This window comes from Chiroxiphia lanceolata, chromosome 6 (genome assembly GCF_009829145.1).
Source record: "Chiroxiphia lanceolata isolate bChiLan1 chromosome 6, bChiLan1.pri, whole genome shotgun sequence".
Lineage (NCBI taxonomy): Eukaryota > Metazoa > Chordata > Aves > Passeriformes > Pipridae > Chiroxiphia > Chiroxiphia lanceolata.
The window spans coordinates 25,606,017-25,633,284 of record NC_045642.1 but is presented as its reverse complement, the minus strand read 5'-3'; the positions used below and the strand labels follow the sequence as shown (position 1 = coordinate 25,633,284).

The 27,268-nt window shown below is 45.8% G+C and overlaps 2 protein-coding genes across 3 annotated transcripts; both read left to right on the top strand.

The window, feature by feature from the left end:
• Positions 1–3,849, top strand: SLC35C1 (solute carrier family 35 member C1). The gene is made up of 2 exons (XM_032690399.1): positions 1–614; positions 2,331–3,849. The coding sequence occupies exons 1-2, from the start codon at positions 71–73 to the stop codon at positions 2,888–2,890; spliced, it is 1,104 nt and encodes a 367-aa protein (XP_032546290.1). The 5' UTR covers positions 1–70; the 3' UTR covers positions 2,891–3,849.
• Positions 2,331–27,268, top strand: CRY2 (cryptochrome circadian regulator 2). Of its 2 annotated transcripts, none has more exons than XM_032690398.1 (12): positions 2,331–2,387; positions 7,583–7,691; positions 11,234–11,376; positions 18,460–18,644; positions 19,938–20,026; positions 21,091–21,231; positions 21,720–22,031; positions 23,099–23,250; positions 23,375–23,577; positions 24,042–24,131; positions 24,648–24,789; positions 25,258–27,268. In XM_032690398.1, the coding sequence occupies exons 1-11, from the start codon at positions 2,380–2,382 to the stop codon at positions 24,785–24,787; spliced, it is 1,572 nt and encodes a 523-aa protein (XP_032546289.1). In that variant the 5' UTR covers positions 2,331–2,379; the 3' UTR covers positions 24,788–24,789; positions 25,258–27,268. The 2 variants fall into 2 exon arrangements, with proteins under 2 accessions (XP_032546289.1, XP_032546288.1); XM_032690397.1 differs by lacking the exon at positions 2,331–2,387 and adding an exon at positions 4,599–4,806.

The following is a 27,268-nucleotide window of genomic DNA, read 5'->3' as shown; positions in this document are numbered from 1 at the left end:
GAGCCGGGGAGCGGGGCCGGCGGCGGCGGGAAGAGGGAGGCCGGGCCGCGGCCGGGCGGCTCGGCCCGCCATGAGCAAGGCGCAGCTGACGCGGACGGGGATCCTGCGGATGGCGCTGGGCGGTGGCGCCGCCGACCCGCTGCTGCCGGCGGAGGGCGGCGGGGGCCGACGGGCGCCCTTCCTGCTGCGGGCGCTGCGCATCGCCGTGGTGGTCTGCCTCTACTGGTTCACCTCCATCGCCATGGTCTTCCTCAACAAGTACCTGCTGGACAGCCCCTCGCTGCGCCTCGACGCTCCCCTCTTCGTCACCTTCTTCCAGTGCGCCCTGACGGCCGCCCTCTGTCTCGGCCTCAGCTTGGGGGCAGCCTGCGGGCCCCCCTGCTCCGGCCTGCCCACTCTCCGCCTCGACCCCAAAGTGTCCCGCAGCGTCCTGCCCCTCTCCGCCGTCTTCATCGGCATGGTCACCTCCAACAACCTCTGCCTCAAGCACGTCGGCGTGGCCTTCTACAACGTGGGGCGCTCCCTCACCACCGTCTTCAACGTGCTGCTCTCCTACCTGCTCCTCAAGCAGACCACCTCCCTCTACGCCCTCCTGGCCTGCGGAGTCATCATAGGTGAGGGGGAGCAGAAGGGGCTGCACTGATCCCGCAGCCAGCCCCAGAGAGACAGAGATGGAGTGTCTTTCCCTTGGAAGTCATCCCCATATGTGTGGCAGCTCCCTGGTGAGGTGGGGGTAGCTCAGGGCTCATGCCTTATTCTGCCTCCGGCAACTTGCTTTGTATGTCTGGAGGATGTGGATAACTCAATAAGAGAGGAAATTACCCTTGACCATGGCTCCCTTTTTCCTTCGAGCAGTAAAACCTCTCTGGCCCCTAATGATGCTTAACTTGCCTTACCTTTTTTCTTTTTCCCCTGTACAGGCCATAAAACAGCAGGTGGCTTTCTCCCCGTTCCCAAATGCTTGTTCATTATTAACTTTGGTAACAATAACATTTACGTCAGCACCAGTGGGCCCATGCAATGGAGCCAGCCAGTTCAGACAGGCTGAATGCCTGTGATGAATGGTTAGCTGATCAAGCCAAATGTAAAACACCACTAGAAGATCTGGTTGTGTGGTTAGGATGTAGGGCTGGGCATTGACTGGCTTAACGGGGATGCTTATAAGTCTTTAATTCCAAAGGCACTGGGAATGTCAAAAGCTACCTTCCACTGGAGGGTCACTTAGATGCCAAGAATGGTGGAGTGTTTATTTCAGTCTGGTTCCAGGTGAACCTGTGTTCACTTTGGTGCTTAGACAAGTAGATGGATTCAGGTGAAAATGAGAGAAATCTCATCTCCATAGAATAGGTGAACAGGAACAGAACTACTCTTTTTTTCCACTCAAGCGATGCAAGCAATTGCTTTAGCTAATCTTTTGTTTGGATACTGCCCAGCAGTATGGTGTCTGCCAGCCTTACAGGGTTTCTCCAAGGCTCCGTCCCCCTGGCTCTGTCTCCTTTTGCTGTGAGAGCATTGACAGTATGCCTGGAGTAGCACAGCTGAGCATCCTCTGTGGTCTGATGCAAAGCCCTTTCTGTCAGTGCATTGAACCCTTTTGTATTTGGGCCTAGATTAAAGCATGTTGGCTGCTTTGCAGGTAACTTGCCAGACCAACTCCAACATGAAGCAGTTCTCCTTCAGTAGCTCATCTCCCCTTTTATGTTTTGCTTATGAGCTGGATAAGGAGACACAAAGCCTGTAGCTCCTGTTTTGGAGGTGGTTGAAGAGTTCATTACCCATCAAAGTTTAATATGTTGAAGATACTGCACACAGTTTCTGCCTTGTGATCTTTTCTCAACTGTGGTTCTTAATATTACATCCATGTATTTACTATCTTTCCCTCTTTTCTGACCTTTTCCTTCCTGTTAACAGGAAAGCCTGTGAGGCTTTTTTTTCCCCAAACCTTTCTACCCATGTAGATTTGTGTATTTTTCTACCCATGTATGAGTTTGCTGTCTTTTCAATTAAAAAAGTCATACAGTCTCCTGAAAATTACCTATATGCAAAGACTAGCTGGAATAATAGTTTCTGAACTAGTGCTGCCTGCGCAGTGTGGGAATTAGTCCTCTGAGATTGAATTAACCGTACAGTAAACTACCTGCCCTCCTAAAATAAATTTTCCCAGGACACTAGTAGTGAACATTTTAGTGTTCGCTTAATAGAAAGGGAAAATCCTTAAGCCTGTCTGTTTGTGATTGTGGTTGTTCAGTATAAAGTAGATGATGAATTTCTGACTATGTTTTGAGCCTTTCAGCATTTTTTCAGGTGATGCCTGATTTGTTTGGTTGCAGGTGGCTTCTGGCTGGGTGTTGACCAGGAAGGAGCAGAGGGCACACTATCATGGACAGGTATATTCTTTGGGATCCTAGCAAGCCTGTGTGTCTCTCTCAATGCCATCTACACCAAGAAGGTGCTGCCTGTGGTGGATGGTAGCATCTGGCGCCTGACCTTCTACAACAATGTCAATGCCTGTGTCCTGTTCTTCCCTCTCATGATGCTGCTGGGCGAGTTCCGCACGCTCTACCACTTTGACAAACTGGGGAGCCCCAGTTTTTGGGGTGTGATGACCCTGGGGGGAGTGTTCGGCTTTGCCATTGGGTATGTGACTGGACTTCAGATTAAGTTCACTAGCCCACTCACCCACAATGTGTCTGGGACAGCCAAGGCCTGTGCCCAAACAGTGTTGGCTGTTATCTACTTTGAGGAAACAAAGAGCTTCCTGTGGTGGACAAGTAACTTGATGGTTTTGGGGGGTTCCTTTGCCTACACATGGGTGAAAGGACTGGAGATGAGAAAGGCGCAAGAGGATCCTAATGTCAGAAGCGGCGAAAGAAATGAAACTGGTGTGTAGGCAGCTCCTGCACTTCCACTTCTGTGCCTAGGGGGATAACCTTTGGTGCTCATTGCCTCCTGGGGAGAAGAAGAGCAGGGATCAGGAAAAAATTCACCTGCAAAGTGTATGGGGAACTGTGTCAGGAACCGGAGCCAAAGACCTGACTGGATCATGTTTTTTCCATGGGATCTCACCCCTATCAGAGTTGTGGAGAGCATGCTATAGAGATCAATTGGGTTTTTTTGTGATTGTTTTTTAAAATGGATGTTGCTATTGACCTAATTGGGGAAATTTGCATCTGTGTGTGGGGGGTGGTTCCTAGTAGACAAAGACTGGGGTAGGAGCTTTCTGTAGTTAGGGATCTAGAATTAGCTGAATGAATGTAGACTGAAGTTATAAAATCCTGAACCTCGAGGTAAGGAAGAGGCAAGTAGCCAGACTGTTTGGGTTTGACTCCAGTAAACTTCTGCTGTAAAAGGTTTTTGCAACAGCTGTTCTTCCTGTTGCCTCATTCAGTGCAGAGGATAGAAATTCCTCCCCTTCTGGCTATGTACAAGTCTAAGCAACAGCAGTGCCTCCAAGTCTTCTTTCCAGCGAGTCAGTATCACATCCTTCTGAGGTTTTTTTCTGTGTTGCCCTACATCTGATATCTCAGTTTGGGGAAGCATACTAAGACTCCGGCATCAAACTTCTTATTTCCTCTCCACTGTGTCCCATGAGGGAGAGCAGGCTCAATCCAGTGGACTTTCTCATGGAGGAATGAGCTTGGCCTCTCTGTCTCTCCATGACAGGCAGAAGGGGAAAAGTTACTATGAAGTACTTGCTGCTGTAGGGTGGGGATCCCACTTCACGGAGTTCACAACACTTCTCCTCTTTACCCTCTGGGGGGGGGGTTAGGTTTGTGTTTGAAAATGGCGTTGTTACTAATTAGGCTTGTTTCAGGAGATTTGTTTCATACATAGTTTGCATCTCCTCTGCTGTTTGCAGTTTGTCTTTTGACTTGTTCCTTTTAAACATCCCCACGGCCAGCTCGGTGAATCTTCAACTCAAAAAAAATCCTAGGTTTGCTCAATTGCATCGATCCCTTGGCTTGGAACTTGCTGCTGAACAGTTAGTTCTGCAGAAATCTCTTCCCCTGACATGTGGTCCTGTGCAATACTCTGCTGCGATTTCCAATCCCAGGGGTCAACAGCAACACCCTGTTGTGAGCGCTGATGTTGCACCAGCTTTCTAAATCCCTGGCCCCTTTAAACATAAGGAGTTATTTGGATAGTGATCCTGGGTAATCCATGCCCCATGCTTCATACGCTGCCCCAAGGATACTACACGATGTACTGTGCCCCGTGAGTGATGTCTAGCCTCGCCTACAGAAAAACACTCCATTTCTGCCCGGAATATGTTCCTGTTTAATTTGGGAGTGTGCCAAGTTTCATGACCACAGGTACCTTTTTGACGCAGGCAGCCATTGAGGGTCCTTGAGATATTTTTATTTTAATGTTGCACGTACTGCAGGGCGGCCGATCCTGCTGAAGGAAGTCGGGGGTGGCTCTCGGGCTCCGCTGCGGGTGGGATCTCCCTTGCGGGGGTTTCGCGGCCGCTGGGGGGCAGCAGAGCGCCCCGGGTCCTCGCGCGCCCCGCCCGGCGTGCTGATTGGCTGCCGTGGCGCGCGCCAATCACGCGGCGGGGCGGGGCGGGGCGGTGACGGGCGGCGCGCGGTGGCCGCGGCGCCGGGAGTAGGCGGCGGCGATGGCGGCGGCCGCGCTGGGCCCCGCGCCGGCCCTGTGCCGCTCCGTGCACTGGTTCCGCCGCGGGCTGCGGCTCCACGACAACCCGGCGCTGCAGGAAGCGCTGCGGGACGCCACGTCCCTCCGCTGCATCTATATCCTGGACCCCTGGTTCGCCGCCTCCTCCGCCGTGGGCATCAACCGCTGGCGGTGAGTGGCGCCGGGCCTGCGGGCGGGACCGAGCGGGGCGGGAGCGGCGGGACCCGCGGCGGGGAGGGTCCCGCGGCACCGGGGCGTTCTGGGTGCGGCGTGGGCCTTGTCGGTCAGGCCGCATCAGCGGCAGGAGCAGCACCCGCTGCCCTGCCCACGCACCGCTCCGCTGCCCTCTCTGCAGGAGAGCGGCTGTACCATACCCGCTTGGCTTCGCCGCGGTGTTCACAGCGGTGCTGCCTCACTCTGTAGGAGGATGCCTTCAACTTTATGTAATGTCATTAGACTTCCTCCTTACCAGCTGGGCGAATGTATGAGAGCAGCGACCCATGGGCATTTAGCTTTGGGGGACGCTGTTCCCTGGATTAAGAAACAAGCGCAAAGAATCCTTAGCGCTGCGTGGCCTCTCCACGCCTTCCCTCTGCCCTGTGGCTGCTGGGCTCGCGTAGGCATGTGCGCACGCAGCCGCGTTCCTTCCACCCCACAAATTTCTATGGAAATACATATTGACTGCTGCTAAGAAGGTAGAGAGGAAGTTATGTGTGGGCTTTTTCCCACTGTCTGCAAATGGAAAAATGTACTTCATGAGTCGCGTGTGCAGAGAACAAGACCTCATGTACCTGTAGCCAGTAACATTACATAACGCTATTGTCTCAGATCTTAGCTGCCTAAACATTTGGAAACCCAATCCAGGTAGAGATTCTCCTCGGCAAGACTCCCCTGAATACAAATGAGGCAGATCTCCCCTCATACTACCCCGGGACAACCAACTGACTAAAGATCCCTTGAGAGCCCTTTGAAATGTTATGTGGCTGTGCACTACGAGAACTGTAGTAACTGATTGCGCCTGCTTAGCTTCATCTCAAGGAATGGGTTTATATGAGTGATACCTATGCGTTTCTGAAACCCCACATGAGAGGATGGTTTAAAATTCTAAATGTGCGTACATTACCTCAATGTACACATGCAAATTACAGAAAATTGTGGATTCTGTTACAGATAAATGTTGTAGGAGCCTGAAGTGGTCTTTCAGTAGACCAGACATTCTGCAGGCAGCAGAAATGCCTTTCACGTGCTGCTGTTGTTGCTGACTGTCCCCATTTGGAAGAACCAAAGCACTGCCACAACAGATTAGTTCCTGATCTGTTTAATCCTTGTTTGTTTCTACCAGCATTGCGGAGGAAGGGAAGCAGTTAGTGGTCTTCTTTATGTTGTAGTCATGGAATATATGAGCAAGTGAAATTTTTAAAATAATGCTTTCTTGGAGGTGTGTGCCTACTGCAGATGTCAGAAACTAGCACCACTGACTGTTGGGGAAAAATGTATTAGCAAGTTACTTATGTTGAACGAAGTTCAAAAAAGATGGCATGTGAAAGGTGGAGAAAAGTGTGGACAGGTGTCAGTAAACACCCAAGGGTACTATGCTAACTAATTAGAGAACAAGGGTTTATAACCAGAGGTTGAAATAGAAGTTTGGTTGGTTCCCATTGGGAGACTTGGCTTTGTTTTGCTAATTTTTTTTTAACGCAAATACTTGTATTCAGAGTTCTGTTCTCCAAAGGCAAAGGTTTGTGTTTTACCTAGTTCTCACAAATTTATCATCTTGAAAATTACTTGTTAACTGCACAGCATGTGTGAGCCATATAGGAATAATGCTTGATAAATTTTTAGAACACCTGGGAAAGTTGACATTCCTATTTAATAGATGGAATGTGGGCTAGGGGAGTGGTTTGTTTACCTGGACCTGGTTCTAGATGTTCTGCTTTTTGATAGAGGGCCTCTCTTTCCATGAACCCCATGTCTTTTTCTCCCTTGGGATGTGCAGAGGGAGCTTGTTCTGTGTGGTAAGCTCAGTTCACACTATGGGCAGTGCAGCTGAGGAGAGAGGAAACCCCTACTTAATTGTAGCTTAGCTTTCCTTAGCTGTGTGTGGTCTTAAGGGAGCTGCTGCTGATACTCCTGTCTCACAGATCATGCTGCAGAGTGATTGTGTAGGTGGGGAGGACCTGTGTGACTGGGAAAGCAAAGGTGATAACCTTTTAATGTTTTATAGTTTAGTGGGGGATCAGTCAGACACACCGTTACCTGCAGAAAGCACTTACATGGGTCTTTAGATTTTTGGGGTGAGAGGGAATAGATGAATGCCTTGGTATGCTCTCATCGATGTGTCTTCATGGTGGAAGATGAATTGCAGTTCTCTTTGCAACTATTTTAAATACAGATGATTCTTGCCTCGGGAGATCCTGGTGCTCAGTCTTGTGCTACTGATGAGCTAGGAGAGTACATTTCTCTGCTGTGACATGGCGTATTTGTAGCCAGAACTGTAAAACTTGCACAGTTCTTGCAGTACTTCATTACATTCCTTGGAGTAGTGCATCGACATTTTTCTACTTCGTATGCAAAATCACTCCTTGCCCCTAAATCTATGAAAGAATATACATTAGGGAATTATATGGTTTATGTTTTTCTACGTCTCATAATGTGGAGAGAGCATCTGACAGGAGTGTTCTCCCAGCTCTGAGGGAGAACATGGGAAGGGGATTTCAGGAAGAAGAAAATCCTGGAAACCTCTTGCATCTGAACAAGCTGGCTGGTGCTGCAATCTTATAGCAGTTGTTAGACCAGGGATCAATATGAATTCTTGGTTTTGGTTTCTAGTCTGAATTCCAGTTGAATTTGGTGATGCAGGTTTGCTGGAGTTCCATGCAAATTCTCGTTTGCCTTTTAGCTGTAACCAGTCTGACTGACACTAACTGCTGTTGTTTCTTCTCTGCAGATTTCTACTCCAGTCCCTGGAAGATCTGGACAACAGTTTAAGGAAACTGAACTCTCGCTTGTTTGTTGTCCGAGGACAGCCAACAGATGTCTTCCCAAGACTCTTTAAAGTAAGAGAATAATTTTTTGGAGCATAGTGAAGAAAAATTGATGACCTGGTGCTAAACTTGTTTTCACTCACTAATGATTGGAGATTCCTTTGGCATCTCCTTAGCTATAACTAATTCTTCACTGAAACAAACTTTTGTCTTTAACTACTATCCATAAGGGCCAGCTTGGGAGCCAGATCCACTCCTGAACTCAGACTGGCAAAGAAATTTAGTAGTAGGGTGTAACCTAGTGTCAGGGCGCTCAGGCTTCTCTTTTGGATTGTGGTCTTGACCTTCATTACTGTAAGTCACCTCTCACATGGCTGCACTGTAACATACTGACTCTCTTGTGTTGAGAGCTTTTTCCCTGCTGGTCATTTGCTTCCTACAGTTTTTACTTGGGAAGACTGCTGTGTCCATACACTTTTACGGACAACTGGAAAAGCACATTGATCTTTATGAATTGCAAACAGGACTTTGTGTTAAAATTTCAAAATTCAAAAGCTGTTATGTTAGCTGACCTTCCTTTTCTTCTTCTTTTCAAGGATGCACTTCAGTCAGCTCAGTAGTGGAATATGGTTTGGGTCCAAGCTTCTTGCTGATGTACCATTTAGGATGTGGAATATGCAGTTACCTTGATGGTCAATGGTGGATTAGGGGGATACATTTCTAAAGTGGTATGTCAGTGCTGCAGATGTCAGGGCTGACAAGAGCATCTCCTTGAATATCAAGGCTCCTCAAGCAGTATCATTCTTCTCTGTCCTGCTCTAAGATTGTATTTCCAATGTCTTTGAAGCTTTCTGACGGCGTCTTTGCTAGAGTGTCAAAACACAGTTCCCAGTAGTCTTACGAGTTGGGTTTGTCATGTGGACTGTGCTTTACATATGGTTGACAGAACTAGTGTCCCCAAAGCCTATTATAGACCAGCTGCTGAGAAGGAGAGGTAAACCTGAATCTGTACCCTCGTGCAGTAAATGGTTCTGATGTGTATTTTCTGGAGGAGGGCAGTACTGGAGAGGGGAATTGCACTATGCAGGTGAGAAGGGGCACTGATACTTACTTTGGCTTCTGCATCTTAATACATGACACAAACTATGTGCTGCTTTTAGTCTTTTCAGAGTGTAGGTTATTTTTATCTTTTGATCTGCAAATAAGTTCTGGCTATTAGTAGTTCATGACCTCTTTATTTTAGTTCAAGGTATTCACAGGATAATTAAAACTTTGTTGGAGAAAAATGCATGCTTTGGTTAAAGAACAAAAATTAGTTGGCAGAGTCTGAGGTTTGGAGAGATGGTTGTGAAATCAGCCAGACCTGCTTTTTGCTGTAGTCTGTTTTGTCTGGGGAGGTGAGTTGATGAGTATCTCAGGTGTGCTGTAACAGAGCTGAAAAAAAACAGAGGCAAGTTTATGCTATTACATGGTAAATCTATGGCTTTCATGGGGATTCAGGAGTCTGCAGAGCTGCTACACTGAACAGTGAATTAGCAGCAGCTCATGCCTTGCTGTCAGCTGTTGTGGAAGGAGAGTTATGTCACACGTGGTAATACAGCACTTAGACCTAATATAATTTCTGCTCCTGCTGCCAGTAGCTGAGCTACCTTGTTGCTAACAGTCGCTGCTAAGGCACTATTGTGCATGGATATTGTGAGAAGTGTACTTGTTAGCAATGTTAACCTTTGCAGAAGTTTTTTTGTCTCACTCTATCTGAACAAATGTCTGTAATTTTACCTCTTCTGTAAAAGTGTGTTGTTTGTTCATTGAAGTTTGCTCACAATCCATTTGGTGTCTTTTGCCCCTACAGTTTTTCTTTGCTATAGGATAGATAAAAGAGAGAAATTATTAGTCATGCCTTTTCTTTTGTATATCTGCAGCAATTTACTGTCATACAGCTAACGAGTTTTCTGGTTGGTTGTGCTCTGCTTCCTATGTACTACTGTATCACATAGAGCAGTGGCCTTCTCAAAACTGTAGGAATACATGAATTTAAAGTTTTGGATGTTTACCTAAAATTTCTGTTAGCCTTACATGTTTTTTTTTTTTATTCCATTCCATTCTTTCAAGGCAGTAATACATATTTCTTCAAGACTAAATCCATCTTTTTCAAGCCTTCCAGCTGATACTGTTTTTCTTATAACAGAAAAGTTTAAAATGAATAAATCACATAGGAGCAGGGCACGGCCTGGAACATGTCAATCTGACCCCTGCTCTGAGTTAGGGTGCTGTCATGTTCTTACTTGGAAAAATGAGTGGAGGATCTCTCCGAGATGTACATTCAGTGATACATAACTGGTTTATTTCTCTGTCCTTGCTAAAATTAGTTTTAGGACTGGATCAGCAAGTTTGGAAAAGAATGGGACTTGTGCAGTTGTTTTCTGCTTCTGAATTCCCTTCCCCATCTTTGGCATTATTTTTAATGGTCTTCAGTAAACTAGCCACAATTGTTCTTTTGCTTTGTTTCTGTTTTGGAGGTGGAGAAGTCTCTTGTATATACAGAGCTAACTTAGACTGTCTCACTTGGAGAATGTGGTTCGCATGTTAGCTGTGTGGGGGTTTTTTTAAGTGTCTGTAGATTTCTGGCTGTCTTTGACTAAAGTGTTTGCTAAACAAATCTGTGGGCTGCTGCTCTGCTTGATGGATGTCTTGGGAGGGTCGCTGTGGAAACCATGAAACCTTTTCTCATAGGATTCATTTTCTGAGGAAAACTAGGCCATAGACTTTGAGAACAATCTGTGCTCTAGAAAAGCCTGGAGGAGGCTGAATGCTATTTCATAAGGCCTATTCCATGTAATTTGTCAGGGATCTATTAATGGTACGAAGAGCAGAACAGGTGCATGGCTTGACTAGGGTAAACTTCAGGGATTGGAACTATCTAATCTTTAAGGTTGCTTCCAACCCAAACCATCCTATGATTCTACAATTCTAAAATAACTCCCAAAAGGCAGGACTTTAACTTAAATCTGAATCACAGTATCATACTCTACTGTGCAGACCATAAAGGTTCACTCAGTTGCCATCCTGTGTCCTGCATTTCCTACAACCTGTTTCTTGCGCTTTGGGTTGGACACTGATTCCCCAAGATGTCATGTCTTTAATGAGACATTGGGAAAAATTTAGAATGTATTGGTTTTACTTAATGATAGTTTCCACATAAAAATGCAGGGTTTTGAGTGGAACATGTCTTGAAAGAGTTGCCTGAAATATGTTCTCTGCAAATGCTGGAATAGAATGGTAGGGTTACTTTGGGATAGCATATGCAACAAAACAAGGTGTTTCTAGGCTTGGGGACTGAGCTGAGACCTAAATGATAATGGAGGAGAACTCAACCTCCTCTGACATGTTAAACCTGACATTTGCAAATTTGCATAGCAAATGTAGTGTTTGCTAGAGCTGATAAAATTGTTGAGTCTTTGGTTATCTCAAATCCAGACTGCTGCTCCTCACAGTAACACACTCTAAGCTTCCAGGACTTCACACTGTTCAGGAATTCTGAAATCCATGTTTGTAATTGTGCTTATTAGAAAGGGTCTTCTCTTTGACAGCTGGGCGTATTGTGCTTTTTGCAGGAATGGGGAGTCACTCGTCTCACCTTTGAATACGACTCAGAGCCGTTTGGAAAGGAGAGGGATGCAGCTATCATCAAACTGGCCAAGGAGGCTGGCGTGGAGGTGGTGATAGAGAACTCCCACACCCTCTACGACTTGGACAGGTATGGGGAGAGCAAGGGCAAAGGTGCTGTCTGGGCTAGGCTGGGATTGTCATGTCTGGGAAGACTTCAGTCTCCTCCATTACACTGATCACTGTCATCCTGTGTGAGCCTAGAAGGATTACTCTGTGCACTCGCACTTTTGATTAGAACACGTCAAAGTGCTCACAGTGACGTGAATGTACAGACAGGTATTGCCTCAAGCTTATTAAACTCTGCACTTGACCGTCATTTAATTTGCTCAGCTGTGTCTGATTGATTGCTCTCCTTGAGCATGTCCTCACTGTATGGACTGCTTTCCTTTGCTTCATTGTAATAAAGATAGTTGACCTGTTGTCTTAAACAGGCTATGAAGGCAGGGCTTTTATTTCATGGATGTGCCAGGACAACTGGAAGAAGTAAAATAAGGTAGATTGGAACAAACTTACCTTATTCTCAAACCTGAATGCCTTGTCTTTGTTGTGTATTTGCTAGGAAGGAGCTTTGTTTTGATGTTGAGTTTTGTATATTTACTTATTATATCTCTCTATATATATTTGATTTTAAGCGGTGGAGACAGTCTTTCAGCTAAGACTCTGAGGTGTGCTTGATTTCAATGATGTTTCTTACAGGTTACCTACTTTTTTTCTTTTCCTTCTTTTTTTTTTAACTTTTTTTTTTATTAGACTTGTGCCAGTAATGCTGAATTTGGATTTTCTCCTATAAATCTTTAACATCCATAACTTTCCATGGGAAGGAGCTTTGCAGTTAGCATATGCCGTGTGGGAATGTTTGTCTTTGGAGCGAGGGGTATTCTTCTTAAACCTGTTTCATGAGCAGATACTGCTTTCTAATTTTTATTTACCAATGTTTATTACATCCTCACCCCTTCAATGTCAATGGCCCTCACATTCTTCCTCATGTCCTCTTTGTGTTTTCCAAGATGGAGTGTCCTAGTTTTAAGTTTTCAAGTGGAATCTGTTCTATATCTCATAAGCTTTGTCACCTTTCTTTGTACTTCTGGGTATTTCTAGAGATGGAGAGCAGTGCTGAAAACTGTGACTAGTGTGCAAAATGTAGGAGCAACATGGATTTTTAGAGTGCTGTGATGTTTCCTGTCTTCTTCTAATAGTCCTTCTCCTAATAGTAGCATTATTTTTGCTTTTTCTGAGTGCTGTAAACACTGAACTGATGTCTTGGGGCTTTCTTCAAGAATGGTCATAGCTATTTGAGGGGCTGCTACTGTTTAAATAAGTTTAGGATAGCTTAGCTATGCATATAGAGAAACAACATGACCAAAACTGCATTTCATCTGGTGTTTTTGTCAGCTGGTCATGTGGTGTGTAGGGAAGTTTTTAAGTTGCCTTTTACCTTTTGCTATCCCAGATAGCTTATTGCATTAGTAAGCTTTATCATCATGTTCTTTTTTGTCCCTTCCCAGATATTTTTTAAAAAATTTTGAGCAGCACAAGCCCTAGCTCATCCCTGTGTAGTATTTCTCTTCCTGTTGGAAAAATGGATTCCTGCTTTATCCTGTATCTCAATTTTCTGTCTGCATGGACTTTATCCTGAATCACTGTGGTGAGGGGTCTAGTCAGATGGCTTTTCAAAATCCACATAGGATATTTCAACTGAATCTCCCTTGCCTCAAGCTCAAATGTCACTAATAGATTTTTAGGCACAACTTCCCTTTACCAAGCCCAAATTAACCCCCCAGCATATTGCATATACCCATGCATTAGTATTTCCTACCCATCTGCCTAATGCTCATAGCAGACTCTATTTATTCCTCCCTCTGATGCCCCTGAAACACTTTTAAAATCTGGAGCTGTATTTGCTTTTTTTCCCCCTTGCAGTATTCGGACAGTTTTATGGTACATTTCGGCAGCTATCAGTTTGTGTATTTCATGATGCCCTTTACAGTTCCCAGGTGAATATTTGCTGGTCCTGGCAAGCTTTTGCTGTTCAAGCATAATTTGTTTTGTGGCACTGATCTCCCAGTCTGTGATCACATCTGATACATGTCCTTTAAAAAAAATCAAGATTCATAACCTTTGTAGATACCTCCATAGTGAATACACTTGCAAAAATAAATGCAGAGGGTTTTGCTGTGCTGTTACAGTCTCTGCTTTTTTTAATTACTTGATCACCTCTTGGCTCCGTAAATATCCTGGAGTGTCTGTAAAGGGCATTTTTTACTTTTTTTTTTTTTTTTTTTTTTTTACTATTTAAGCTTTTTTCAAAAGGTTTCTCAAACTTTTCGTTTGGGTTGGAAGGTGCAAAGGAGGCTGTGGTTTTTAATTTAACCTACCAGGTTGATGGGTTTCTATCTTTATCTTCATTTTTCTGAAGGATTCTGCCTTCTCTTGTCTTTGCTGATGTTAGTCTTTAATTGCTTTGACTCCTGTGATCTTTCTGAAATGTTTTTTCATGGTTTGTGTGCAATTGTTGAATTTTTTCCCCCAAAATCATTACCTCTCAGTGATCTGCATCTCAGCTTGTTCTTTTTGCTTAGCACACTTTCTTACTTTTTGTAATGTGTTTCCCTTATTGAAAGCAAAGTCATTATGGTATTGTTGCTCTGGAAAGTTGTTAAATTGATGCATGCCAAAGTCACAGTTAGTGCAGGCAAGCGATAACTAACATTTCAGCTATACCTTTGCACAGCCTAAGACCAAATAATGAATTGCCTCTCCTTGTGGGTTCTTCATTACCTGTTCCATGGAGAAGTCCTTTATGGCAACTAGAAAATGGGGTTTGGGCAGCTGATGAGGTGTGGCAGCTAGTCAGTCTGTGTGGACGCAGTCGAAGTCTCCAGTTATGCTGACATTTCTTCCTTCTTGGCATCTCTGAGATTTCTCAGCAGATGGTAATACAGTTCTGATACTGTATTTCTCCTGGAAGCCTCATAGTGTATCACCCTCCAGCTGTGTTACCATCTTCTAAGTATGTGTTCTTCCTCTGCTCACCCTAATGTTTTTCCTGCATAGTTAGCTGACAGTAATAGTACCTGGTAGTAGCATCCTACTTCTCATCTTTCTTTAATCAGATTTCCAACAAGATCGTTAGCCTGGTTTTAAGCAATTTAGACTAATCTTCCACAGGTACATACGTGATTCCAGCAGTCCTCCCCTTGCCCTCCCCTGAGACAGTGCCTGGCCAGGGAGGCAGCAGGCAGGGCTGCAGCACTTTGGGACCACCTCCACCAGCTCCTTTTAAACATTTACCAAGAGCCTGTGCAGTTAACTTCTGAATTTGACCAGTTGTACCCAGTGGGAAGATTGCAATGTGCCCCTTGTTGGCAGTGCCAGCATAGCTGTGTGATTATCAGAGCATCTTTCCCCTGCTCTCCCCAAAACAAAGAGAGGGCTATAGAAACTCAATATCAGTGCTGGAGAATACTCCTGAGAAAATCTGGGAATTCCCAGTCAAGATTAGTGATGCTCAGGTTGTAGAAATTAGACAGAAAAGATAATCTCTTGGATGTTATCCTAGCCTGCTCAAAGTCTTTACTTGGCAATTATTCTGACAGCTTCCAGCTGACAGGTTCTTTTGTCTCTTCTCTGGATCTGCCTATTTTCTCCTTAGGATCTAAATCCTTTGTAGTGTGATCACTGATGGTCAGCACTGTGGTTTCCATAATCCCGGGCAGGCCTGGGTTAGTCTGAGGGAGTGGTTTAGGTCAGAAGAGAACATTGCGATCTTGTATGTTTGTAGCGTGCATCCAGAAGCAGCTTTTCCTCAAATGCCCTAGCCTAAGGCTGAAAGGTTAGTTAAACATGTTTTAATAGAAGCACATCCTAACCAAGCACTGGAGAAGCGTGCACACCTTGGTGGTTCTGCAGTTCAGTACACTATTGTAAAAAGATGGGTTATTTCCATCTGAGAAGTTCAAGTCAAACTTGTGCCTGCCAGATCTTGTTATCCTCTCCTATCTTGCATGATACTCTGGTGTCAGGTGTTTTCCCCCAGTACAGATACCCAGCCTGTCATCAAGTCACATCTTCATCTTTCATCTGCTCAGTATGTGTCTGCAGAAGTTGAATTGTTTGTACTTTGTTCAGCATCTGTTGGATGGATGTATCTGTCGCTTATCTCTCCATATCTTCTTCAAATCTGTAGAAATACCCCTTGTCTTACATACACGTAGCCCTACATGAGCTCTCTGGAGCAGGGAATTAGATCAGAGCAATTGCATAAGCTGGCAAGGCTAACTAAATGGTCCGCGTGAATTGGTAGTGGGGTGCGTTGAGCAGCCTGCTTGCCGAGTGCTGGCAGCCAGCTCTTCCTCATGCAAGGAAGCAGGGGGAGTATATTCAGTCTCTTGCCAGAACCTGGCCCTGTTATTTGTAAGTGAGCTGAGGTTTCAGGTTTCTGAGGCAAGCAGTTTTCCCTATCCCTTTAGCCATCCTGCTGTGGCACTTCTGTGGAGGTGCAAGTCAGAAGCTGATACCTGTGAGGGTGTGCATTCTAGTCTGCAGACACTCTGCTGTCACAGGTGACTGACTGTAGGATACCTTATAATCATAGCAGTGCTGGAACTGTGGTTGCTCAGGTTTTGGTTGCCTACTTTCTTGAGTTAAAGTGTGACTGTGTGACTGACAGTGAAAAAGACCTTCATAATTTCTGGTACCGAGGTACTACTGTCAGGTGGTGCTGGGCAGTATAGTGCTAGTTTGGTAGCACAGCCATTTCGTGTGCTCACTAACTAAGGTTAGGTTCTGTGTGATCAATACAGTGATTCTGCTCTTCTCTGTTCCACTTCAAGAAAACTAGAAAAAAATTGCCACATGCTGTCTGTGGGTTGCACCGGGGGAGATGGATGAAATAGGGAGTATTAAATCCTGGGGAGGGATCTCCCTTTTTTTCTCACTGGTAAAAATCCTGTGAGGTTATATGGTCTGGATTAGAAGGACAATGTGAGGAAGGAAAGGCCTCCTGCTTGAGGAGCTTCCTGTACAAATCTTTGTACAGAAGGCTGAACGGCACTACAATACCCAGTATGTGTGGTATAATAATCCAGTATTGTGCAATACCAAATATTCAATACTGCTTTTCACTGCAGTATTGTGAGAGGTCCAGGTTTTATGCATCATGCCAGTGAAATGTGCAACTTGTCCTAGTCCTATTTAGAAGATTTGTGTCCCAGATCCAGTAACTCTGTTTAGGAATTCAGGAGCTGTACTAGGTAACTTCACTCATATTCACTATCTTGATGATGTTACATACAGACACTGACATCCTGCTAGTCACAGTGATTTGCTCCAAGTAGCTAGCTGACCACAAAAGTTTTAGCTGTGGATCTAGGATGTGGTGTGGTGGTCTGAAACTCGGATTGAGCTGCAGCCTCAGCAGATCTGTGGAAGAGGACTGAAAACAGAGGCATTGTGAAAGAAGTAGCTTCCCTGCCCCCATCCCAAGCACCTCAGGGCAGACACGGTGCAGCTTTGTCACCTTTTCCAAGCTCTGAATTCCCATGGAAACAAATGAGCCTCTCTAGAGTGCTGTAACTGGAAATGCTTCACTTCTCTTCCAGTGACAACACTGATTTTCTGGGGATCTTTGGCTGGTCCTGTTTGGCAGCTCCAGGACTCAAAGCAAGCCACAGAGAAGATAGTGGTGGATGGTATTCATGAGAGTTCTGTTATTTCTTGCCACCTCTGGGGTGTTAAACGGAGACAGCCAAAAAGTGCATATGGGAAAGCAGAGGAGATGCACTCTGGTATAGTGATGCAGGACAGGATGTGTTGAGTGCAAGGCAAATACAAACAAATACACCAGCCAGGACGGGGCAGAGTGCTGTGGCCATGTTTATAACCCGGCACTAAAATTGTACAGCGCTTTGTACTCTTTGCACATCCCGATAGCCCTCCCACCCTCCATGCCCTGTTCCTTAGAGTCTTTTATCTTCTCCCAGTGTTTACAACTTCAAAGCAGAAACACGGGAGGAAACTACAGGTGGATTCATTTTTAATCTCTGCCACTGTGCTGCCTGTGGGGAAGCTCCCCTTCCCTCGGTGTGGTCTCTCTGCGGGGTCACCGCGGCGCACACGTGCGGGAGCGCCCTCGGCCGGCGTGTCGCTCCGCCCCGCTACACGTGCGGCAACGGGGGAAGGGACGGCACATGGCGTCCGCCGGAACACTCGGCTTTAAGCCTGGCCCCTTGCATAAGCTGTTGATTGTAATGGGTGGGGAAAGCTGCTGTGCTTCAGCTCCTGTGTGAGCTGTGAGGTTGGCTGCCTCAGCTTTATGTAATGCTGGTGATCCCTGTACTGTCTGCTTTGCTGTTAACTCCTTCCTCTCCCTGCAGGAGAAGGGTTAAAAATGGCATCTTTGAGCCTGGGGAAGCTTACCTTGCCCAGGGAAGCTTACCTTGCCCAGAGGACTTCTCAAAGCTCTCTGTTGCAGGAAAAATTAAACTGCATGGCCCCAGCAGGCTGTGGATGCTTAGTGAAGTAAAGGAATGAGGAACCGTGACTTTCTCTTTCTGTAGCATGATCTGACATAGGTGAATAGCGTGACATGGGGCTGCTGTGACCTTATGGCATGGGGGAGGATGGTGGTTTCCCTAATCACAGGGAGAGAAGAATGATGCAAACTGGGATTTGCCTCATATGCGATAGGTGGAGGAGGGATCACTAATGGGGTAGGTCCTCCGTGTCAGACAAGGAGGAAGTAAGGTCAGAATCAGGTTAGGATATCACAAGGTGTCAGGGGAATAGATGCAGGTCCAGGATTTGCCATCTTGGGGAGACAGAAAGGCAGTAATCAAATTGAGATTTCATACAGGAGTCTGATTAGGAGCTCTGGGAGAGAGGTATGGTACAAAGTCTGAATTCAGCTGGAGCTGTTTTGAGGTTTTTTCCTATGGAGATGAGTAAGTATGTGCAGTGTTTTGTTTTCTGATGTATTTTGGGATCTTGTTTGTTTGGTTTTAGTATCCCTTTGAAGAATGCGTCAAGTGAAAGGTAGGTCTATAAGGATTTTTGTATCCAAAGTAAAAGGCTATCCTGAACAGAGATAGCAGGGGACAGTTTGCATGTCATTTCCTTGTGTATTCTGTGTTAGTGAGGCTGTGTTGTTTCACCATGCTTATTTTATCTCCAGAATAATTGAGCTGAATGGCCACAAGCCACCACTCACCTACAAGCGCTTCCAGGCCATCATTAGCCGTATGGAGCTCCCAAAGAAGCCAGTGAGCACTGTAATAAGTCAGCAGATGGAGACGTGTAAAGTGGACATCCAGGAAAATCATGATGATGTTTATGGGGTCCCATCGCTGGAAGAGCTGGGTATGTGTCAAGAGCAAAGGCAAGGATTAACTACCAGCTGAAACAGAATCTACTGAAGCTGTTTCCGATGGCTGGCGCATGTTCTCACCTAACATGGGCTACCCCTAGCCATTGAAGCAGGCTAATGTTTTTAGTGAGTACTGGACCTTGTGGTGTCCCTTGCACTGCTGTCAATGCCCAGCATCCCTCTTAGCATTGCTCTGAAGTGCTCTGCGTCTGTCCTTATGTTCTCTGCTATACTGAGCATGTAACCCCACTGTATCAATATCTCATGTCCTCACCAGCTGCTTTCCTCCTACTGCCATCTCAGACACATTGTGTAACAGACCTGAAGAGGTAAACTATGTAACAGGCTTAGATAATTTCATTCAGCTATTGCCAAGCAGCACCAATTTGGGAGTTTAGCAAGACAAAAAATATTACAGAAGCTTCTTTCACTCCTCCTGCTATGCCTTATGGTCCTGTGTTTTCCTTGAAGAAGCAGAATGAATGGCTGAGGCATGAGGAATGCAACACCTACAGGGAAGTGAATCTAAATGCACGGGAAGAAGGGATTAATGCAGAATATTTTCTGTGACTGGAGGCTCCGTACCAGCTATATAGGAAGTATCACTTTGTACCTTAAGGTGCAATTTCAACAGGCGTTGTAGAAGTGTGGGGCTTCACAACAGCAGTATCTTCAGAGCCACAGTCCTGCATTGATCCACTTGCTTTATTGCCTGGCCTAATGTGAAACTGCCTGTAACCTTACACTGCTCTGCTTGCTGCCAGGGGAAGCTCCTCTGTCAGCTCAGAGCGGTGCAGGGAGACTGCATTATTGCTTCACTCATTGCAGCGGTTCTCTAGCACTAATCCAGTGCCTTCCCCAGCAACAGTTTTCAGCAGAATAGGAGCCTCACTAGGAGCAGCCAGGCTATCTAGTGAGCTGCAGATGTCAACGACAAGGTATTTTGTGAGGCAGAGTTGTGGAGCAGATGTTCCATTGCCAGCTACTCTGGCCTTTGAAGCAGAACCCTACGGGTAGTACTGACACACCAGAGAGACTGCTGGCAGTGAACAACGGGGGAAGTCACACTAAGGCTGCCAGAAGTACTGCAGGGAGAGGCCCTTGTAGTGCAATGTCATGAGCAGGTGCTCCCCATATTCCTTGCCTGCTGTACGAGGATTAGAGCAGCAAGTAAGCCACGTTATTCAACTGTAATATGTAGTGTCTTGCTGTTATTAATGCTTAATCCAATATCTATACCCTTCGTCTAGGCGTGGCTTCAAATCTTACAAAGTTCTTTCTCTCAGGCTTTCCTACAGATGGTCTTGCCCCTGCAGTTTGGCAAGGAGGAGAGACGGAAGCTTTGGCGCGACTGGATAAACACTTGGAAAGAAAGGTAGCCCCTGTTATTTAAGTGGCGATTCCTGCAGACTGTGCCTCCAAATGAAAAATGTAGAGGGTTGCCCATTACTCTGTTCCCTGCTCTTCCTAGCAGTGGTCATAGCGTTCGCCTCTGAAAAGGAGTGTTTGGTATTTTTGGAGTACATCTGTGATCTTGGTTTGTGTGTGGAGCAGGGAGCTCCTGGGCTTCCTCAGACCCAAAGAATTAGAGCTGTATATCATTAATGCTGCTGTTTGAAGCAGAGAGGATTCTTTTCCTTGTTTCTACCTCTCAGTTTCCTTTAGAGGAGTGAAAACTTGGAAACTCTCCTGTAAGTTGTTCAGTCCCTGCTACACATTGCACACCATCTCTTTTTATCTTTAGTTGAGGTATTAGTGCGAGTACATGCTTAAAAAAAGAATGCCTTCCCCTTGTCCTTTAGCCTGCTAATAGGTTGTCTCACAGACTGGCATTCCTTGAACCCCTTGCTGAAATAATCAAATTATTTTCAATATGTTCTTGATTATTATGCATAAGGCAAACAATTTCAAAGTAATGAAAGGTGACCCAGCTGCAGAAGCATGGCTCAGTTTTAACCAGTTTGTACTTCTTCAATGCTGGGTGGCTTGGTGGTAGTTGTGAAAATCAAAGCATAAATAGTTGCACCGAAGGGGGACTAAACTTTCAACATAATGCTCCACAAAAAGGTCGGAATTTCCCCAATTTTCTTCTTTAGTGTGCAAAATGAGATAGATATACCTTGACATAAACAGTTGTATTATCTTGTATCCCTAGGAACTGTCAGGGTTATTAGCTCCTACATGCAAAGCTAATTTAATCCTTTTCTTTGCCAAAATAACTAACTGGTTTAAATCCTGGAGGAAAGGGTTTGCATTTCTTGAATGGGGCATGGGGGTTGGGATTGCCCACTAGAGATCTCTCCCAGCAGTGGTTGGAAGTGAATAGAAGAGACTGTGCTGTCAGACCTGAGTGATCTCACCACCTGCACAGAGGCCTGCCCTTAACAATGTCCCACAAATACATGGGGGTTTTGGCTGATTTCTCCTGAATCTATCTAGGCGTGGGTTGCAAATTATGAAAGACCAAGGATGAACGCCAATTCATTGCTGGCCAGCCCTACAGGACTCAGTCCCTACCTGCGTTTTGGCTGCTTGTCCTGCCGCTTGTTTTACTATCGTCTCTGGGAGCTGTATAAGAAGGTAAGACAAAAGAGATGTGGAGAGCAGGCTGGGTTTGAGCATGTATGTAGCATGATGCTGGTTCCCAGACAGTGCCAGAACAGGTACAAAAGTTCCAGTTACCTCCCTCATGTTTGACTGTTGGGCTGAGCTTGTTGCTATTACAGAAGAGGCTCTTGGGTGAGAAAAAGAGATTCTCCTGTAAATACTCAAGCAAACCTTAAATCTGCTGGTACCTGGTTCTTCAGTCTGGACTTCTGCATTACAAGCCATGTAGAGCCTTTTGGTGTTTTGCATAATTCTGGTCACTTGTGACCACTGAGTGAACCAAAAACAGTGCTCTGACTTAACCACCTAGGGTTTCTGGTAAGGGGTGATCTAGTGCTCCTTTATTGCAGTGGTTGGCAACTGACTTGGGAAATGTGTATAAATGCTTAGGTGGCTTATGGCTCAGCTGCATGAAGCCAGTCCTCCTGTGCTTGTGAATATCCTTGTTCCCTCCTCCACAGGTGAAGCGGAACAGCACGCCCCCCCTCTCTCTGTACGGACAGCTTCTGTGGAGGGAGTTTTTCTACACAGCAGCCACCAACAACCCGAAGTTTGATCGCATGGAAGGGAATCCCATCTGCATACAAATTCCCTGGGACAGGAACCCTGAAGCCTTGGCAAAGTGGGCAGAGGGCAAGACAGGCTTCCCTTGGATAGATGCAATCATGACCCAACTGAGACAAGAAGGATGGATCCATCATCTGGCTAGGCACGCGGTGGCCTGCTTCCTGACCAGGGGTGACCTCTGGATCAGCTGGGAGTCAGGAGTCAGGGTGAGTCCTGGCATTTTCAGATATTTGCAGGAGGCCAAAAGGAAAACAAAATCTCCCTGGCATTCGCTGCAAGGATGGGCACACAGGTATGGCTTTTGCTTCATGTGTAAAAGGTGCATGGAAGAGAGGATTTGCTAGCAGGCTCTTGGCCAGCCAACAGCCTGACTTCTTTCTGCCTTCTACTGTGAGGTTCTGACAGTATCACAAACCTTGAGTAACCATAACTAAATGTATGTGGGACCCACTGGTAAATATGGACTAGGGTTTTGGGGGCTTTTTTGGTTTTTTGGGTTTTTTTTTTTTGTAAAAATTCTCTCAGTCCATCTGTTTTCTTTGCAAGTTTAATGCCACTTTTTAACCGGACCTTTTTCCTCATTGTGTAATCCATCACCGTGCCGGTCAGGGAACGCTCCATGACTGTGAAATCTGAGTCTAGAGTCTCTCAAGGAAAGAGGTAAAAGACCCTCCTCTTGGGCCATCTGAAGGGACAGACATCTTGAAACCTACCCAGTGTACATACTGCCCTACATAAAAAGTGGAGGCAGGGGTATCTAGTCATGAAGCTGACAAAGCAGAACATAATTGAAAGTGCTGCTTAAGGTGCAGCATCTATGCATGGATGTGAGTGAGTTATTGCTGAAACCTTTCTGCCTCTCGGTAATAGTGTGCTCTGGGACTTTCAGAGGGGTTCTTCCATCTTGCTTTGGTGCACGTTCTTCTGTGCAGCATCCTCTCCTTCCCACGGTTGATGCTTTGCACTTGTTATGCCTGCCAGGCTAGGATCAATACCCAAAGCTTGCTGCAGCACTAGGTAGTGATTTAGTCTGTAGCTGCATGAGAGATAAGCCAGCACTTTATCAGTGTGAGCAGACCATGCCTCCGTATGTGAAAGTGTCAGGAAGTGAGATATATTGACCAGCCAACTGCCTTCAGCCAGCAGATCGCCTCTTTGCTGCCGCTCTGTTCTCATAGCTCAGTGCCTGCCATTTGAAATAGCATCTTGGGTCCTACTGCCACAAAGTCCTGTCTGGGGAAGGTCTCAGTGCCTTTTCCTCCAATTGCTGCAGGTATTTGACGAACTATTACTGGATGCAGATTTCAGTGTAAACGCAGGCAGCTGGATGTGGCTTTCGTGCAGCGCATTCTTCCAACAGTTCTTCCACTGTTACTGCCCTGTGGGCTTTGGACGTCGCACAGACCCCAGTGGTGACTATGTTAAGTAAGTGATATGACTGCAGCTTCCTTGTTGCTGGATCTGTGAGCCCAAGTCAATCAGTGGCTGACAGGTGCATGATGCTTTCTGTGCATTGTGTGTGCTACATTGCTTTTCACTTGTGTTGCAGGAGGTATCTGCCCAAACTAAAAGGTTTCCCCTCACGATATATCTATGAACCATGGAATGCTCCAGAGTCTGTTCAGAAGGCAGCCAAGTGCATCATTGGGGTGGACTATCCCAAACCTATGGTGAACCACGCAGAGACCAGCCGACTGAACATTGAGCGCATGAAGCAGATCTACCAGCAGCTGTCACGCTATCGGGGCCTCTGTAAGTACCAACAATTGCAAAAGTTTGTGTCTAATACGAGATAAAATGCTGGGAGGAAAGGTCATGATTTAAAATAGATAGCACTTGTCTCTCTGGCCAGTCCTTGCAAGAGAAAGCAGTCCCTGCCAAATCTGCTCAATTGGTTTCCAGGGAGAGCTCCATTGAGCTGCTGGACAGCTAAGAGGAGTAGAGTTTGATTAGTTTTGAGAGCTGCTGGTAGCAAGTCACCATCCATATACCACCAGTGGTCCATTCTTCACTTTGGAAGAAAACCTAGGCAGTGCATCCTAAATAAATATGCTGCTGGATCACAGGATTCAGCACTGGGTGAGCGCAGCTCCGAACTCCTGCTTTGGGATATGGATGTGCTGTTTGGTGATCACTAGGGTGTTCCCATGTGAAAGGCTTGTCCCACCCCAGGTGTGTTTTGTTTCTTAATATAATATCCTCTTGCTGTTTTCTAGGTTTACTGGCATCAGTCCCTTCATGTGTGGAAGATCTTAGTGGCCCGGTCACAGACACGGCTTCAGGGCAGGGCTGCAGCACCAGTACGGGTGAGTTGGAGTTATTTGTGTGCTTTTGAGTTTCCTGTTGACTTAAAAATTATAGGCAGGAGAAGATGATCCTTTTCTAATAGGAAGAGGGTGTATTGCTAGGAAAATATAGATCACATTCACATTCCTTTCAACTTTCTTCAGAAGTCCCCAGTGAGCCTTCATTTCTAAAAGGGCTGAAGAATAAGAGTTCATTAAAGTTACTCTTTTACTGCCTATATGGGATCATATGCAGCCACTTAAGGGAGAAGTGCAGATCACTGTAGGGCTAATCAGGTAAAATTAAGCTGTCCTCTGTCAAAGAAGGATGCTTTTATGTTTGTTCTGGGGGACTTCATTCTACTTTTAACAAAGCATTTTTTTAAAAGTTTCCAGGGAGCCTATGGCAACACATCTCTGTGTTTGTGGACTGCACAGTCTTCTTTCTCCCAGCCCTGTGGCAGATTAGGCCAGGGTGTATGTGTGAGGCCACCTAAAGGCAGGGGAACTGTTGCAATGACTCTTCTTCCTCTGCAGTGGTGAGGCTGTCGCAAGCAGACCAAGCTTCTCCAAAACGCAAACATGAGGGAGCAGAAGAGCCATGCACTGAAGAACTGTACAAACGAGCTAAAGTGACAGGTCTCCCTGCTTCAGAGATCCCTGGCAAGAGTTTATGACTGTGAGTAGTTCCTAGTGTGATCTGGTTTAAACTACCTGGTTCTGGAAGCTAACAAGGCTCAATCTTATTTACTTGCTGCATTGTAATGAACAAAGTGGACTTCTTGTGGAGGGATGTGGCTCCTAACTGTATTTCCATAACCCTATAATTTGGCAGTGGCCTGCCCACTGGTTGTTTTGCTGTTAGCTCAGTTGTCCAGTGGAGAGCGGTGCCCTGCTGCTGGAGCAGGCATGGAGCACAGTTATGGGTTTGCTCTGGTGAAGCTGTTTCTCCTTCCACAGAGTGGGTTCACAGCCAGGTTTGCCCATGTGGTGAGGATATGGGCTAGAGGAGGGGAACAGTCAGATTCAGTCATCTGCCTCCAATGCTCCAGATACCAGGAGGGAAAGAGCTGGTCACATGTTTTGGCAATTTTTCAGTATGAGAGAGGAGGTCAAGGCAAATTGTCTCTTCTGCTTTCTCCTACAGCCAGCGACGAGCACCCTACCAGTGAAGAGGGAGAGTGCTGCAGAGGTGACCAGAAGAGTAGGACTGCTGCCACAGAGGGACTGGAACTTGTGAACTGCAACAGAAAATCTGGGGTCTCATAGAACTGTGTAATTCCAGTAGCTGCCGCAGAAGGGCACTGCATTACTTATGCTTGGGAATATTTGGCTTTCTGACCTCCAAAGAGCCAAATATGTCTCTTCTCAGCCATGCCCCAAATCTGCCCACATCTAAGGGAGCAAGAGCCTTCTGTCAACTTGTTCACTCGCAGGTGTATCTTTATTTTCTGACAGTGGCTCAGTGCATGTGACTTGATGCATTGATGTAGGAATCAGCATCTGCGTGTCTCACAAATAGTGAACATTCATTCTCATCAATACTACTAGGCAGTGATGTGTGCTGATTAATTCAAATTATTGTAGGTGTTGAGAAGGAAACTGCTACAATGTCAAAAATAGAGTACCCATCCTACGAGAGAACAAGGAAAACTTGGTATTTCTTTGGTTAGGCTACGCTGCCATCGGAATGCTTTCTGAGTAAATCAAGGTAGTGCTTCTATAGGATGGAAACAAAATGAAGGTCAACTGTAGCACAGGAACAGATACAAACTTACACTTAAAAGGCACTTAAAACTTTCCTGCAAAAGAACCTTGCTGCTGCAAGGTGAGCCATAGTGCTGTTGCCTGGAATGGGCAGCTTCAGAGGTGTTTGACATCTGGGGAAGAGGCACTCTGAGAGAAAAGGAATTCTGCAGAGAATAAGATCATGCCTTGATATGAATGAAGCAGTGTCTCAGATTAGCTATGGTCCAAATAATAAGGGAGCTACACCTGAGCCCAGCACTCTACAGCATTTCCTTCCCTGAATGAGTACTCTCTCAAATGAAGTGACCTATGTCTGGTGTGTAGATTGTGGAGTGCCTCATACTGATAGAGGATGTATTACACATCAGCTCCTTGAAGTGAGTCTTCCTCAAGTCAGAGTCCAGTGTCCATTCTGTGTGCCCATTCTGTTTGCTCTTTTCTGTATTGGCATCTGTGTTTTGAGTTTCTACACAGTATACTCCTGTACCTCTTGCCCTGCAGGCTGCTCCTCCTTGCCATTTGCATTCACACTGGTGCTTTGTAGCCTAGTGGAACGACTGTGTAGCTGTCCTGGCTCTTAACCATACACTCCTTGCCCAGTCCTCTTACGTGTCACTCCAGCACAGTGCTGGCAGAGCACCTCTGCCTGTCACCAAAAGCACAAGGGAGGGTAGTACTGCAGAAGATTCTCTCTTGTGGCTGTTTTCAAGAGGGATTAGGCTGAGTAGCTAGTCCTGTGCAATGGGCTGCTGTTGGCACAGTTTTCATTTGCTGTCCAAAACCTTTCATCCGTGCCTGGCACAGATAGTGTGGGGCTATATGTGAGCTTATGCAACTACCAGCTTGGGGAGTATAAGAGTTGTCTCCCATTCTGACTGGGATAATCAGATTCAGTTTTGAAGCCCATGTTTGAACCCAGAGCAATAGGGCTGTGAATTGAAACTGACTCATGTATCTGAGAAACCTGAAATGGTTGAATTGAATCTGTGAGTAAATTTATTGAATAGCTGAATAACCTTTCCTTCCCACTCCCTAAGGAATTGACTCTGTATTCTTTTTTCCAAGGGAATCCATTGGGCAGACTGAACAAGTAAACAAAGAGTCACTCTTCCTAACCTTACTTTCTTCTAGACTACTATTCACAGCCTGCCTGGTGGATAGCCCTGTCATCAGCAGGTTTTGTCCCTCTCAGTCTGACCCAGATATTACTCCTACTGTCTTGGGGGTAGAAAGGTATAAAGAAAAAGAGATACTCCCCCACCCCCATCTTCTGCTGCAGAGAGAAGAAAGGGGAAAGACATGAACTTTGTACATTTAGGTTACAGAAGTTGTGACTTGTCGTTTGGAGAGTTTCTTGCTTGGGCAATGGTCTGTAAATACAAGTTTTTATAAATGTCTTTAACCCCCTC